Source organism: Silurus aristotelis (assembly GCF_946808225.1).
Source record: "Silurus aristotelis genome assembly, chromosome: 2".
Classification (NCBI taxonomy): Eukaryota; Metazoa; Chordata; class Actinopteri; order Siluriformes; family Siluridae; genus Silurus; species Silurus aristotelis.
In genome coordinates this window covers 13,403,646-13,420,426 of record NC_139575.1, presented here as the reverse complement: position 1 = coordinate 13,420,426, position 16,781 = coordinate 13,403,646, and the positions used below count along the sequence as shown (strand labels likewise).

Sequence of the window (16,781 nt, the reverse complement as noted above, 5' to 3'; positions counted from 1 at the left end):
AAAAGTCCTAAATTCACAGTTCTCGATCGTATATAATTTTTAACGAGTCTTAATTTTAAAATATCCACGTAACGCTACCTCTAATTATTGAAATGCTCATGCTTCACTTGTTGTTGTTGTGGTGTTGTAGTTCTTTCGCTAGTCCAAATATAATTAGCTGTATTACGACTACAAATGAGGCAAACATGCAACAGTCAATCAGCTTTCAGTTATTGGCACAAATCTTTCATGGATTGTAATTCAGATGTAAAACGGAATAAATTTTTCAGCAAGTGCAAGTTTTTTAATTAAATTTTAAATAATTTAGGGCTCAGTTAAGGCCAGTTGCTTACAATGTATTTGTGTCTGTTTTTTGTGTTGTGATATAGGTTTTAAATTTTATTCATAATGGTCTTAAAAAGTCTTACGTTTGACTTGGTGAAATCTGCAGAAAATCTGCAATTCTCAAAAATCTCTATAACTGGAAAACAAGTAGTAAATAAAGCCCTGTGTCTGTAATAAATGGACTTATTAATGTTGTTGAGTTTATGTTTATGCTCATGGAACTTATTTTATTTGTCAGTGTGGATTCAAATTTCAGTACCCCAGTTGATCGTATTAGTTTTATTGGCATATGTTCTGATTTCTGTTTTTGGTTTTTATGCATAGTTTTCAGAGTGGACCTCTTCTGTTCCGGGAAAGTGGATGGTGAGGCAGTTCTTACCATGCAGCTGAATCTGACGATCCATGCCAACAACTTCACAGTGCTTAACTTCAAGCGCAGGAAAATGTGCTACAGAAGTAAGCCCTGTAACAGAACTCTAGTTTGTGTGAGGGTGCATTTCACACAAATGTGTCTATTGTCTGAACCCAACCCTTCACTTTACTCTGTAATATGAGCTGCAATAAGAGTAAAAAAAAAACTTGGTCTGACTTTCTCTCAGCAAACCTGAAGCTCTCACAGTGAAGATTAGGACACAAACTTTGTCATATGCATACCTAAAGAAAATACCCAATGACTTTTCTCATTGTTGATTGAATCACAATGGTGTTTTTGATTTTCTTTTTCTGTCTGTAGTAGAATAAGACTTGTTCTGTATTGAAAGAAAAAAAAAAGAAACCTTTCTTAATGGGCAACTTTTTGATGTGAGCCCTACAGTTTTTTCTTTTGATAAGACATACGTGTACCATGCATGCATTTAATCTTTAAAAAAATTTTTTTTTAGCTTTTTATCAAAAATATAATTTTATTTACAATCAGATTTTCTTTATTTTATCATTTTATTTACTAAGGAATTGAGCAGCCAGATTCCCCAAGAATCCTCCTTCCATTCTCTAACAAAACAGGACCAGACTGTAAGTACTTTCCACTGTTCTGTGATTAAGTAGTTTAGCATTTATTTTTTTAAATGAGATACTGGATGGTTTCACGTTGTATTTTCAAAAGGGTTTTTTGGTCTCTGATCTTTTGCTGTGTGTATTTTCCTCAGTAGACAGCGCTCCAACAACATCCACCAGAGTGTTCTACATAAGCGTTGGAGTGTGTTGCGCTGTCATCTTCCTCGTGGCAATCATCCTTGCTGTGTTACACCTGCACAGCATGAAGAGAGTCGAGGTGGATGACAGGTGGTTTATGGTTTATCGGAGTGTTTGCATTCGGGTCGAGTTTTATGCACGTTGGCAGGAACAGTGAGACGGAGAAAGTCTGATCCTGTTGAGATTGATGAGTTCTATTTTGAAGCATTTGTGCTTCTTTGCATGCTTTGTGCATGCATTGATTATATATATATATATATATATATATATATATATATATATATATATATATATATATATATATACATACAATCCTAGTGTCATGACCTTTATATCTTGGGGAAAAACAAAATTATTCTGAGGATTCAGTTCTTCTGAAAGTTTCCTGCCTGGTGGACTGGTTTAAACTTGTTTTGAAATTAGTGTTATCTTATTTGCCAATTCCAGTCAAAGGAGCCATGTGTCTGTTAACTCATTGCATAAACCCATGACATGTTCCCATTTTGTCCAAAGTGGCAACAGCTCCGAAGCATGAGAATATAAGCAAGTGCACACAGCATTTTGGTACTTTCTATATTCAGTAAAATCATTATTTACTGCATTAGTGCATGCCTGGATCAGTGGCTTTCCAAACGGCAGTTTGAATCTGTGCTGTTTGAGCATCTTTGTTTGCTTCTAAGGGGCCTTTCTGTTGAATTAACCTCTGAAGCTCAAGGCTAATTCTTTTAATTGGCACAATTATACAACACTTAAGCATTATGAAGGCTTTGGGGTTGGAGATAAAACTGTTACTGACAGCCTCCCAGGGAAGGGAAAGCAAGAAAATCAAATGAAAAGGAATATGGTGTTGAGAGAGATGCAGAAAGTTCTATAGCTTAAAAAGGTATACTATTGGGTGTAATTAGTAATATTATTGGGTGAAGGTTTAGTTATAGTTGGCAACCTATGTAAGTTTTCGCGAAAAATATTGCTGAAATTAAATTCAAGCCACTTGCATTGATTAGACTTGCATTTTTAGATAGCTAGACAACCTTTGAGCATAGCATGGTACTTAGTAATGCCTGAGAATTACATTAAGAATTGTTGCAAAATTAGTTCAGGGCAGACAAAAGTAATATTGTTGGTAGAAACGTTCATATGGCATAATTTGGGTGATAAACAGTCATGTCTTACTGTTTCTCTCTCTCTTTTATAATTAAATTTAGATTACTAGAATTATATGTACACACATTTACTTTTGACCATATAGTTCCGCTTTGTGATCTTTCTCTTTGTTTTTTTTCTTTCTAGTGAGAGTGACAGTGGGAGCTCCCAGGGTCTTTCTCAGCCCTCCACTCAGACCACACAGTACCTAAGAGCAGACACACCAAACAATGCCACCTCCATCACCAGTAAGATCCACAGTAGAAAACCATGCATATTATCACAATATACCCCATACTCAAGCAACCATTTTTATCTGTATACTTATATACTCGTGTTAAATAAATATCATAGGCACGTTTCACTTTATCCCAAATGTAATTGGTCAGCCTTCACACACACACACACACACACACACACACACACACACACACACACACACACACACACACACACACACACACACACACACACACACACACACACACACACACACACACATATATATATATGGCTTCTCCAGTCTGCTTCTTTAGTGTTGCTCTGGACCTGTGAGGCAACTCTTTATCAATCTCAGGAAATATGACCTTACTCATAGTTCCTTTTGTAGAAATACATGTTTACTGTAAACATGTCTCTGCATCCAGACTGTCTAAAACAGAATGTAGTATGCATTTTTGCCAGTATGTTTTTACGGTTAATTATTAAGATGTATGAAATTACTCCATGCAGTTGAACCCTTTAATCTTATCGGTAGACCCAGGTTAGGGATTAGAGATTAGACCTGCTGCTCTGCCTTTTGTTTTTAAATCTTTTGTGACATTTCATCCTCTAAGCCAAACCCAAAGGTTGGAAGCAGAGCTACACTAAAATCCTGGCAACCGGTTTTACTGGGATCCCTAATTTACAAAAAAGAAAATCTGGTCATAGCCTGAAAAGTTTGCTAATGGAAAAAAGGAGACATGTTTGTCAATTCACTGTGGTGCACACACATTTCTAATTGCAATATAGCTTTATCACCACCATGTACATTATCCATTATCCACTCCATAATCCCTTTTTCCCTTCCTTCCTTCTCTGTGTGGTTCTATACATCATATTTGTATTGCCTGTGCTTTCACATCTGCTTTGTGTGCATTTGCCTGTGATGGCAGTAGATTTTTTTTCAGGATTTGTTGGAATGTGGAGGATTAACTAGTTCTATTTAAACTTGAACAGAAATTTGTAAATAAGATCTACAAAAGTCTGGCTTCGTATCTTAACAATGTGATGTGAAACAAGTACACTATATGGACAGAAGTTTTGGGACACCTGACTTTTCTAGCCAGTGGAGGGAATTATAATAGCAAATTGAGACTAAATGTGGAATGTGACGCTCAAAAACCACATACCCTACTTATGACCAGGTGTCTGCAAACTTTTGACGAAAGAGTGTAACTATGAAAAAAGTGCAAGTGACTTTTATTGCTTCATAGCTTCATTAGCCTCATAGTGCAGAGCCGAGGAAGCAAGTGTGTCCCGGCTGATTAAGTACATTCTGTCTAATTGGATGATTTCTTAAATTAGATTTTTTTTCACTGAACCATTTCTGTAAGGTCAGTAAGTGGAGTGGTATGATCCCCCCAGACAGTTTCCCGCCAACACATTCCTCAACCTAATAAGGTGACTCCTTACATATGATCAAATGAGCTAATCAGGAATCAGAATGTCCTGGTAATAAACACTTCAGACTTCATGTACTCGGGGTGTAATGTATGTCTCTGTGCTGCATGTGTGGGCAGCAAGCACAAGGTGAAACGAACTAATATATGAACTAGACTACAATACAGCTTGCAGAAGTAGTGAATGAGAAAACACAGAGCAACATTTTGCTGGATGAAAGTCACCCCCCCCCCCCCAACACACACACACACACACACACACACACACACACACACACACACACACATACACTCGCACATCTTACAGAATTGACAGGAAGTGTTATTTTAGCTCTCTGTGGTGTTTTCTATGTGGTTAGGCACCCCTATTCCATCTAATTGGCTTGATTGGGCTAAGATTAGTCACATTTTGTAGGTGGACACACAAGTGACCGATACTGTCTTATGAAAGTTGTTCTAAATATAGTAATGGGAAAAAAGATCTGAAGTAAAAAACTTGTGTTGTTCAGTTTTTTATGTATAAGTAAATATCAATGGGTTGTAGCTGCATTATTTGTCTTGTATTTATGTTTACACCCCCCCCCCCCAGAGTTTCCTGCATTTGTAGCGTGTTGTCGCCCCCCGGTGGCCGCATATGGTCACTAACTCTTTTCCTCTAAGCCTCTGCCATATGCGCTCACATTGTTGTTGCACTATTTACTTATCATAGTTACCCATCCTTTACGCATCTCTCTCTCTCTCTCCCTCTTTTTCTCATCTTTTTCACCCACTACCTCTGTCTCTTCCTCCATCCCTCCATCAGACGTTCATGCTGGCTCTGCTCCCATGCTGCAGCTCTCAGGTGCCTCCTTCCCCCACCCCGGTGTTCCTTCCCATGAAAGCAAAAGTAAGTTCCGCTTTGCTCTTCTAAAGCACGAAAGAGCCAGAATGATCACATGGTCAGTCTCCTGCTAACAAACTCTCCTTCTAACCTAAACACCATCATCATTGATTTCACAGCATAAAGCGACTGAAGCCTTGTGCCATCTTTTTTCTAACCACACCTAGTGCATGAGCTTTACTGAATAATTTGTGCTGCTTGAGTGTGTGCCTGCAACTGGGGCCTGCATCACTGTGAGGTTTAAATAGGGTTTATGCTTGCTTTAACAGTGCCAGTGACTAATGGCTTGATCATGTATCATTGCTTGTAAAGCGATTTTAACAGTGCTTAGTAATGAAACGATCATTAAATTTATATATATTTTTTTCTCTAGTTGAGTATCATTTCCTCACACAATTTGGAAAAGAATGCATGCATACTGTTAAACATATGAGTGGATTTTATGCACTGTTCACCTTAAATCAAAAGCAAACTGTAGGTCCTATATTCTGCTATTTCCAGAATATTTCAAGTTATAAGATGGAAAGAATAATTTTTTTTTGGAGTATCACCACTTGGTGGCGCACTCGTGCTTTGGATCATAACGTATCATAACGTGTATATTATTCAATGTGTTTGTGACTACATAATAACATTTTAAATGATCAAAGAATTAATAGTGGGAAATAAACTCCTGAAGTTCCAGAGCAGCATTATAACTTGTTACGAATAGTCCCATGATAACGAATAAAATATGAAACGGACATGAAATTTATTGCAGACACCAAAACCCCAAACACACATTCATGGCAAATGTAGAGTAGCATAGCTGATACAGTTATACTGGGGAGCTGTGACGTGGCAGGGCTGCAATACAAACCCCCCTTTTCCCCTCACGAAACTACACCACCTAAAAAATAGTACTCTAGAGCCTTTTAGATAACTTTTGATGCTTTAAGATTTAGGTCTTACTAATTACACACTGTTCTATGTTAGCACAATATTTTATTGTGAATTACTCGCTTGAATTGTCATATTTTAATCACTAAATAATTGTGAATCAGAAATGTATTAGTTAGGGGTGCTATTTTGTGGGTTGTCATTAGTTCACTGATTTCTATGGATGTATAATTAATGCCCATGGAAGAAACCACCATGTCACTGAAACAGCCTGCAAACAATAATGGACACAAATATTTACGTGTAGACAAATATTTATGTGTCGGCTAGAACTACACAAAAGCAGGAGGAGAGACTGTTCCAACATGCACTTTGGCATTACACAACTCCACTTCACCAACATCCAATTCGTCATTACACAACTAGCCATGCTTTGTGTTGTGTCCATGTGACCTTTAACTTTAGTGCTTGGGAAAGTTTTGCGTATGAGAATCAGTGAGATTTTAGATTCTTTTTAAACACTGCTTACAGTCGAAGACAAAAGAGATACGTTATGCAAGAACAGTAATGAAGAAATGTATTTTTGTAATTTTGTTGTTTGATGTTGTATTTAGGGCTGTTTGTGTTTGTGTCTGTGCTTTAGCCTATCCTTCTTTGCGGATCGAGAAGAACGACCTGAGAAGCGTGACTCTTCTGGAGGCCAAGGCAAAAGTCAAGGACATCGCCATCTCCAGAGAGAGAGTCACGCTCCGAGACGTTTTGCATGAAGGTGCGTCCTCATTCCCCACTCTTGGCTTCTAGTGAAGGATGTACACCCGAGTTTCCATGCAGGAACATTTTAATCCTCGTTGTTCTTAGAGTAACCATTCACATCTTAAATGATAAATCTACATTGTGTTTTTGTAAAAACACCTGGCATGTTCGGTCCTGACCAACCTCTATTACGTCACTCATATTCGTCAACGGACTACGGAGCCAAATCATATTTGAGCTTCAGGCAAGCTTTTCTCCTCATCCCTGGCTTGAGCCCCCTAATCGTAACACATAAGCTCCTGATCAAAACCACTCTCACGCTTGAACTAGCAGCACTCTAGCTCAGTTCACACACTAGTTTTCAATTAGAGCCCAAAATACAGTGTTCCAGCAATTAACCAGTGACCACATCTACAGTGTCTCACGAAAGTGAGTACGCTTCTCACATTTCAGCAACCATTATAGTATATCTCCTCAGGGGACAATACTCTAGCAATCAAGCTTAGATATATTTTATTTACTGTGCAGTTTGTATAACAGTACAGATTTACTGTCCTCTGAAAATAACTTAACATACAGCAATTATTGTCATAATAGCTGGCAATAAATGTGAGTATACCCCAAGTGATATCAGCTGTATGTCATGTTTATGTTCATGTTTGTTTTTGTTTGCTTAACAGAACCTTACAAATGTGTGTATCTTGTATTAGATTAGTTAAAATGTGGTGCGTTGAGAGCAATTCTCTTATACTGACATCTGGAAGTTTAACATGGCTACAAACTCTCTAAGAATTTGAGAATTAGAATTGTTTCTCTCAACAAATATGGTCAGTAGATGGCATCTACGAAGGCGATAAGAAGATCGGACACACCCTAAAACTGTGTTACAGTGCAGTTGCCAGGGTCATACAGAGGTTTTCCAAGAGGAGTTCCACTTGGAACAGGCCTCGCGAGGGTCCATCGTAGAAGTTAAAGCCTCGTGCTGTGCATCAGGTGCAGAAGCTGCTTCAAAAAAACAGATGCATGAGTGCTGCAGCATTGCTTTAGAGGTTGCAGACTATACACCGCACACTGCAACAATTCGGTTTGCAGGCTGCGTCCCAGAAGGTAGTCTCTCCTGCAGCTGGCTCACAAGAAAGTTTTCTGAAGACAATCTGTCCAAGAACATGAATTACTGGAACCATGGCCTGTGGTCTGATGAGATTAACATAAACTTGATTGGCTCAGATAGTGTTCAGCATGTGTGGTAATGCCCTGGTGAGGAGCATCAAGAAAATGGTCTTGCCTACAGTGAAGCATGGTGGTGGTTGCATCATGGTCTTGGGCTGCATGAGTGCTACTGGCACTGGGGAGTTTGGGATTAAGGGAAACATGGATTCCAACATGTACTGTGACATTCTGAGACACCCTATTGAGCACCTGTGGGGCATCCTCAAGTGTATGTGGAGAAGCGTCATGTGTCCAACATCCAGCAGCTCCGTTATGGAGTCATTATTAAGGAGTGGCGGATCAGAGCAACCAACTGTGCAGCTCTGGTGATTTCCATGCCCAGGAGGATTAATAAAGTGCTAGATAACAATGGTGCTCACATAAAATATTAACACTTTGGAGTTTTCACATATTTACTCAGGGTGTACTCACTTTTATTAAGTTGTTTTTCGACAATACAATACAAGCTGCACATTGACTACTGGAAAATATATCCAAGCTTCATTTCTATTGTATTGTCCCTTGAGAAGATATACTACAATTGTTGCTGAAATAATATACAGTATGTGTGTTTGTGTTTTTTTTATATATATATATATATATATATATATACTGAATCATGGAGTGTGTGTGTGTGGGTGGGAAAAGGTGATATTATCTGTTTCACACACACTTGGCTCCGCTCACTCTGTTTAATTTGGGTGTCTATTTGCATTTCACAGGAACCTTTGGACGGATATTCCATGGTGTCTTGCTTGACGAGAAGGACCCGAGTAAAGAGAAACAAGTGTTTGTAAAAACAGTCAAAGGTACAGAAGCAATTTTACACATTCATCACTCTTGATTATAGCACAGCTCAAAACTGGTCAGGAAGTGTAAAATCATATTCCTCATACACCAGAACGTAACACCTAATATTAAATAGATTTAGTTTAGTTTAAGAAAATCAAACCCATGATGTTTGATGTGGTGACCTTCTTTAAGGAGATGTAAAAAAAATTTTAAGAGAAAGTAAAAGAGGGGAAAGTGAGGGCATGACTGTGTATCACAGCATGTTAAAAGTGATAAGTGAGAACAGGAAATAACCAATATTCCAACACCATGTTCATTAATTTAAAAAAAACAACAGGGTCAGTCATGTGCTGTTCTTTACATTTAGATTGTGCTCAATTTTAAGTGGTTTACATAAATAAGGAATAAAACATGATGAGACATGCTGTTCACAGTCCACTTTCTGGATATATGATGGGGCTCACTGGCATCCAACAAGCTTCACCACATCAACAATTACATGCTCTTCTAGTTTCCAACCTACTTATTATTAGCTTTTTATTGTGTTGTCTCAGTGCCTGTGGAGTGTAACTATAGAAACAATAACACATTAGAATGAGAGCATTAATCTAAACCTGTGATCTGCAATATAGCCAGAATCTCTCATCAGAGTCGCTGTTAAAGAACATTTTTAAAAAGATTTTCATAATCAATAATTCAACAGCACTGTGGAATACCACATCTTTTGTACAGTCAATTAATCAAGCACACAGAGAGCAAGCCTGGTGTTTATAAAGCAGCATGTTGTTATAAATCACCCACAGTATTGGGATCAACACATCCTCATAAATCACATCCTTGTGTTTGAAAGTAACCCTCCTTTCGAGCTCTGGCTTTTATGAAACATCTCCCTCTCTGGGAAAGGTCGGTTCTTTATGCATGTCTTGCAGGTTTTCTGTGATCCGTCTAAAACTTTTCAACCACTCACTTAATATGATTAGAAAATGAAACCGATTGTCGTGTTTTAAATGCATTCTAGTGCGTGTGATTTCAGAAACAGAGCAGAAACATGCCTTTTGTTTCGTATATGTTAAGCACAATCGAGTTTTTTTTTGTATTATTTGCATATCCCAGCGCATGATATGGGATCCCTAGAGCAGAGAGGGTTAAGGGCCCTGCTCAAGGCCCGCACACTGGCATCTTGATGGTGCTGGGGCTCGAACCTTCTGATCAGTAACCACTCACCCACCACTTGTCCTAATATTTAAACACAGTTCACATGTCAAATATACTAAACTGTGGTATGGAAAAAGAAAATGTTGAGCTCTACTGATTTTTAACATGGCACTCCTTCTGCAAGGAGTTGCCCCAGACAGGGCCGGTGCCTACTGCCAAACAATACTCCATGCCCTCCCGAGTTGCTGTAAACCCTTCAACTTCCCTCGGCCATACCCATGGGCCAGAAAACAATGTGGATTACCTGTAAATGCAAAGTAGTCGCCAAAATCTGCATGCTGAGATAAAATCAAATGTGAACAGGACTCCAGCATTTTGGCCACATATTCTGCTAGATTCTAAGGAAATACAGTGTATAAACCGGAGTGCACATATTTCTGTTGTTCAAGAGTTCATGATAGATATATTTTTTCTAAGCTATCATTCCCCAGTAATTTATTTATTTATTTATTAATTTTAACCTCTTAGGCTTCATGGTTGCGTAAATGCAACTAATAGCCAATTGTTCTCAGGTGTTAATGTTTAGCAATAGATTAAATATGGCTAACTATACATCATTCTAAAGCTCTAAGTCTCAAGCAGCGATATTTAAACTGTGTATGAAGCCCACTTTTATCAGGAACTGTTAACATTTAAAGTTAAGGTAGGGCATTTCAGCTGTGAGTCCCAAAATCTGTGTCAAAGGCTAACAGGTTAATTATTATATTTTTAACATTTAAATCTCAACCAAAGCCCAGCTGATGAACTTTTCAAAACTTCTTCTCACCTTGTAATTGTAGATTATGACTAACCACTTATACTGTTGGTTCTTGCCTTTGGTTTTGCAGATCATGCCTCGGAGGTGCAGGTAACAATGATGCTGACGGAGAGCTGTAAGCTGCGAGGTCTTCATCACAGGTGAGTCACAACTGTTTATTTATTGCATCTTCTGTAATTTCAATCACAAATGCTTAACCGCACTAAATCCTCTGTATTTTATCAAAGCTGTTGTATAATGGGTATAATCGGCTCCAGGGGTATTGGCATGCCATGGTTATGAAAATCCCAAATTTGAAATAAGAAAACGTGCTAAAACTACCAAAAAATAATAGGCTATATCAATATTTCATAATGAAATGTAAAACATATTTGCACTAATAGAAATTAACAGAATACTGCAGCCTAGTCCTATTTATATTTGGCTTCAGCTGAGTGTTAAGGAAGTCATGTAGTTGTTCAAAGCTTCCTATTTCACTGGAGTATTAACAATTGTAAAACAAAATAAAATCACCTCAAGTCGGTGAGCTAAAATTGATAAAAAAAAAAAAAAGTGCTATTTGAAATCTATTGCGTGTTAAATAGCTGTAGGCTTTGCCACTGTTACAGTGAATATCACAAATTCCCTGTGAATTGTGATATTCACTGCTACAGAGAATATCACAAATTCCCTGTAGAGATTGGAGATCCAAATTAGTAAACAAATTGTTGAACTAAGTACATTATATTATAAAAAGAATGCATAAAGTGCAGTTAACTGACGACATTTTTATAGCTTTTTTTTCCACCCATGTTATCAGTGTGCGCCAATAATTCTGGAGCTAACTATACATAATAATGGAAATCCATCAGAACTGTTAGTTTGGCATTTCAATAGGACAGACTAGGAATGCCTAATCATTTGGGTTAATTAGCTGTTTAATAGTCATAAAGTGAATACTTTATGTAAAGTTTTACTTTTACATTGACATTAGTCATTCATTTCCTTATTTATTTTTCTGTTTATTTGTTTATAAGGTTTAAACCACAGGTGAGTAATATTCATCAAGCATTACACTGTTTTGTTATATTTCGAACCTGCTGCACAGTGAATGGTCAGAGTTTGCCGTTGTGGTTTTGTGTTTCCACTGACTAGTTTTAAAGAATCCTTCCTGACACACAACTCAGTGTAAGGTTTAACAATTAGCATATCTGTTCAAGTAGGTGTGATAAGTGGAACGGACACTCCTTTACAGCAACTGGAATAAGTACATCACCGACTTATCAGAAATGCAACACCTCAGTCTCATGCTAAACTGAGTCACGATGTGTGATCAGTCCTGCACACTAAAGATTGAGGAAGGGAGGGCAGGAAGGCGCCTTCTCTGTCTCTTGGAAATAAAGGGTATCCTCTTCATGCCCCGTAGGTCCTGTGAATAAAAAAAAAAAAAAGAAGCCATATTGTATTCAAATGTTGGAAACACGTGTGTGGCTCTGCAGCATAATGACGGAATATCGTGACAGTGGAGTGAGGGCACTTCATCAACAGCAGTGACCTTTGCATTCTACTGTAGAAAGATTTAGGGTGTGTTTTTTTTTTCTCTTTCTCTCTTCTCATTTCCATTTTAAGAGCAAGTTCCTGTGTTCCCTGACTCAAAGTTTGTATCATATGAATGCAAAGAAAATAAACCAGTGTTGGAACAATATAAATACTTCAAATGTTCTGTATTCTAATTATCATCTTTGGGCCAGACAAAGACCAATTAGGAAGTTCCTATATAGAAGGTATGTGTTGCTTTAAAGGAGTTGCCAAGTCCTTAACTTGTTGTTTGTGGTAAGCTCTGGCGCTTGGTTGCTGGACAGATGGTCCACATCCTGTCTTGATTTTTGGGAGGATGGTGATTGTGCCAGGCCTTGTCTAAAGTCAAAGATCAGATCCTGTGAGGCACCTTCAGCCCTTTTTATTTTTACATTTCATTTAGAGGACAGAGAATACTACAGGTTACTACAGGCTTTGAACCCTCAGAGAGGCTTCAAAGAAGTATTTCCTGCCTAAAATTGTTGGCAGCTAGCTTGGCCTGGTACCTCTTTTGCAAGTTAGTCACTTTTTTTTTTGTTTCTCTCCTTGCCTTTCCAGTTTCAATAACTGCCTACTTGTGACCTATTTCAGAATGCTTCGTTACTCCTACGTTTTTGTATCACAAGAGCGGTCTGGTGTCAGAGCTGTATTATGGTTAGTCATGGGATATTATTGCATTTATTACCATTTGTTCTGTAAATTCTTTCAACCAATGAAGTTCTTTCCATCTACCTGTGACTCCCCAAAACTTGGCAATCGGTTGTCTCTGGACATGCTGTAAATCATAATAAAACAACCACCATTTCTCAACTCAGGAAAAGTGAACTGTGATGAAAAGACTTTGGTCGTGATCTGTTGCATATGCATTACATTGCTACATCTGCTGCCGGTCCTAGCATGCACATAACCTTTTTTTTTTCAACAGAACTCATTGTCATTCAAATGCACAGAGGAATGAAAAAATAAATGAAACCTCTAGCCGGCTTACTTTCAGCGAAGTGTCGTATCTTGCTATGCTTGATCGCTTGTTTGTTTTTTCCTTGTTTTTTTGTACAATTAGGATGAATACTGATTGTATTCTAAGAGATTCTATGGGTAATTTCTTAACAATAAGTATGGGGAAAACATTTTGCTTCATAACCTTTTTTTGTGTGTGTGTGTGTGTGTGTGTGTGTGTGTGTGTGTGTGTTGGAGGTGAGGGGGTGGTAATATGCAAGCAAGTGCAAAAATAGTTTGATAAAGATTTTCATTTGCACCAATATATACCTTGACACCATGGTACCGTGAAGCCGTGATGTTTTTAGACGGTTATGATATCCTGCCAAATTCAGACACTGTTAGACTCGATGTATTTTCCTTAAAACTCCATTTCTGTTTTCCACCCTCTCAGGAACCTGTTGCCCATCTGCCATGTGTGCACTGAGGATGGAGAGAAACCTATGGTCCTGCTGCCTTACATGAATTGGGGCAATCTGAAGCTCTTCCTTCGCCAGTGCAAGCTCGCTGAGGCCAACAATCCTCAGGTGAGTTTACAACTTCAACTCTTATCTGCAAAGCTGTAATGCATGCTGAGCATACAATGCTGCTTGGTATAGAATGGTACCGGTTTAAACAGGAAATGGGCAAACCAGTATCAAAAATAGCCAAAACATAATTAAAACATCAGTGCTTTCAAAATGATGGGTTGTTATGCTTTCATGTTACTATTAAAAGATGCTGAAAGTTTGAAACTGCTCTTGACCCTCCGGCACGACACATGAGAAGAAATACAGTGTTTTTTATTGGATTCTTTTGCACAGTGAAAGTATTGTGCAAAGGTCTGCTTGATCTAAAGTAGCAGAGGTTGTAGTTTCAAGGAAGTGGTGCTTTACTGGAGTGGGGGGTGAGCACAATAAGCACTGTGTACTGGTTAAACCCAGATGGCTTTGTGCCAGATGGCATCACATTTTCTTCAGGTACAGGGCAGGATGCTGTTGATTTGATCAGTACATTCTCTAATGACATTCCTCCACCTAACAATTTTTCCCAAGCAAGACTGTGCTTGCTACAAGTGAAAAACATCACCCTATTATAGTTTATTTTTTTACAGGCCGCTAAAGGAATTGGAGTAGGCAGTAAATAGCTATACGTGCAGTTGCAGATGTCTCATTTCTAAACTTATTGACGACATCTGGTTTTGCCTAAAACTAAACATCAATTAAAATAGAATCGGAAAGCTTTTTTTTTTTTTTTTTTTATCTTCTTAGTGTTAGGATGCCATTTGCAAGATTTTACCATCGTCAGGATGGCAAAATATAAACAAGCCCAAATTTGTTTTTTCCCCACCATGTGGCCTGTGACATTTCAGGCCGTCAATGTTATTATTTATATTCACGCCACGTGTTTGTGTGTAAGGGTGTGTGGACGGCTTACCTAAACATGTGTCAGTACTGTTATGCAAGTTTGAGTAGTAGTTCTCTTTGTAGATTAGTAAAAAGGGCTGTAGCCTTGTGCACGTTATAGGTAACCTGCGTCAAACCAGCCAGAATAATGAAGAATCGTGCTTTGTTGAGACAAGAGCCTGGACACACCAAGGCAAATAACTGCAGTATAACTGTGACCAACAGCATTGGCATCACATGGTGGTGGTGTTCTTATTAAATGTTTATCCAAAAAACTTTTAAGAAACAAGCTTCAGTAATCTGCTTGTTATTAATCGTCTTTTAAACAAATGGTGTAGCGAGCTATAGTTTTTCTACGAAATGGTCAAGAGAAATTGTTAAAATTCCAAAGTAGCCTGTTAAGATTCAAAGTAGCACTGGAAGCTGACACATCAATATATATTGTTTCCAATTGTTTCCTCCTTCCTTTATCATCCTCTTCTCTTTCTCTCTCGGTTCAGGCCATCTCCCAGCAAGATCTTGTTCACATGGCTATCCAAATAGCATGTGGTATGAGCTACCTGGCACGAAGAGAGGTCATCCACAAAGACCTGGCTGCTAGGAACTGTGTGTAAGTTAGCAAATAGATTTCCCCTAAACACACACACACACACACACACACACACACACACACACACACGTGCCTTATTTGCTACATACTTTTTTCTCACCTGACTTGTCAGTGTGGTGTGTGGGCAATTCTTTATAATTGTGTCCAGCTGCATGACCAGCGTCTTCATTAGTAGCCTGGCACATGCAGTTTGTTTAAACCTTCTCTGTACTAAAGACTTCAAGCATGTGGACTTCAATGGCCAGTTTCTTGTGTAAGTGTTTCCATGTGCACACTGTCTGACTAGCGTTCAATTGTATTTCCTGTAGCATTGATGACAGCATGCAGGTGAAGATCACTGATAACGCTCTGGCTCGAGACCTCTTCCCCATGGACTACCACTGCCTGGGGGATAATGAGAACCGGCCCGTGCGCTGGATGGCCCTGGAGAGCCTCCTTAACAATGACTTCTCCAGTGCCAGTGATGTGGTGAGAAGCAAAATCTTTAAATGTAGTCCTTTAACTGTGTACCATTTTATTTATACATACTCATTTATAACAGTTATACAATGATTTTAATTAATTACATTTATTTATGTTTGATTGTTTATTATATGCTTGGTTGAGGGTGGTGTCTGTTTATAAAAAAATAAAAAACACATGGCATTTAATTTATTTTTCTGCTTTTTATGTTTGATATACACATGGTAATGTGAGGAAAATTCTAAAAAAAAAAAAATTCAGTTGTTATCATCTTAGTTGTTTTGTTTATATGTGAAAAATACAAAGTTCAAGATGTTATACCAGGCATCAGTCATGTCAGGGTATGCCCTTTGGTTTACTCTTTTTATGTATCTGTTTTGTATATACTTTTATGTACTTTGTGAAGCATTTCTATTAATCTGGCCCATGCTCTTCTTACAGCAGCTTTCAGAAACTCCACAGTAATAAAGATAATTGATGCTTTGAGATCTTTTAAATTGTAGTTGTTGTAGTTTGCACATGCACAGGGAGTTTTTTGTTTTTATTTTATATTTTATCACTGTGGAGTTTCTGAAAGCTGGTGCATGGGTCAGACGAATACAATTGTTACACGAAGGCTTTCACGGTGCACAGGGAAACCATTTTTTATTTGTCCATTCCTCAGTATTAGCTCCAGCACTTCTTCAAACTAAGTTATGCCTGTGAAAACCAGCAATATTAAAGGGTGAACAAGTAACCAATTGTAGCAATGTTTCTGTTCTTCTGTTTTCACATACTCAATTTGACATTTCTAGTAATACGGCTGGCAATTGAGTGTGAGGAGTGTGTATTCAGGCCTGACTCACCTTTGAGGGAGGATCGGTGACTGCTTTCTGTTTACATGGCAAACCTGTTAACGTCATACTGGCTGGTCTTCTACGCAATGTGAAGCAAACAGCAGCGCAGACAGAACACAAAGGCCCATGGG

The 16,781-nt window shown here is 38.3% G+C and overlaps 1 protein-coding gene across 4 annotated transcripts in view; it reads left to right on the top strand.

The window, feature by feature from the left end:
* The window catches only part of ryk (receptor like tyrosine kinase), a 53,436-nt gene that overhangs the window by 30,795 nt on the left and 5,860 nt on the right, over window positions 1-16,781 (top strand). Inside the window, exons 4-14 of one of the 4 annotated variants that reach the window (XM_083569377.1) lie at window positions 649-780; window positions 1,273-1,335; window positions 1,470-1,605; window positions 2,806-2,906; window positions 5,122-5,205; window positions 6,722-6,847; window positions 8,763-8,849; window positions 10,875-10,944; window positions 13,752-13,884; window positions 15,243-15,352; window positions 15,661-15,820. In XM_083569377.1, coding sequence (XP_083425503.1) covers window positions 649-780; window positions 1,273-1,335; window positions 1,470-1,605; window positions 2,806-2,906; window positions 5,122-5,205; window positions 6,722-6,847; window positions 8,763-8,849; window positions 10,875-10,944; window positions 13,752-13,884; window positions 15,243-15,352; window positions 15,661-15,820 — 1,202 coding nt within the window. The remainder of the gene's footprint in view (window positions 1-648; window positions 781-1,272; window positions 1,336-1,469; window positions 1,606-2,805; window positions 2,907-5,121; window positions 5,206-6,721; window positions 6,848-8,762; window positions 8,850-10,874; window positions 10,945-13,751; window positions 13,885-15,242; window positions 15,353-15,660; window positions 15,821-16,781) is intronic. The other 3 variants (XM_083569378.1, XM_083569379.1, XM_083569380.1) reach the window with 3 other exon arrangements.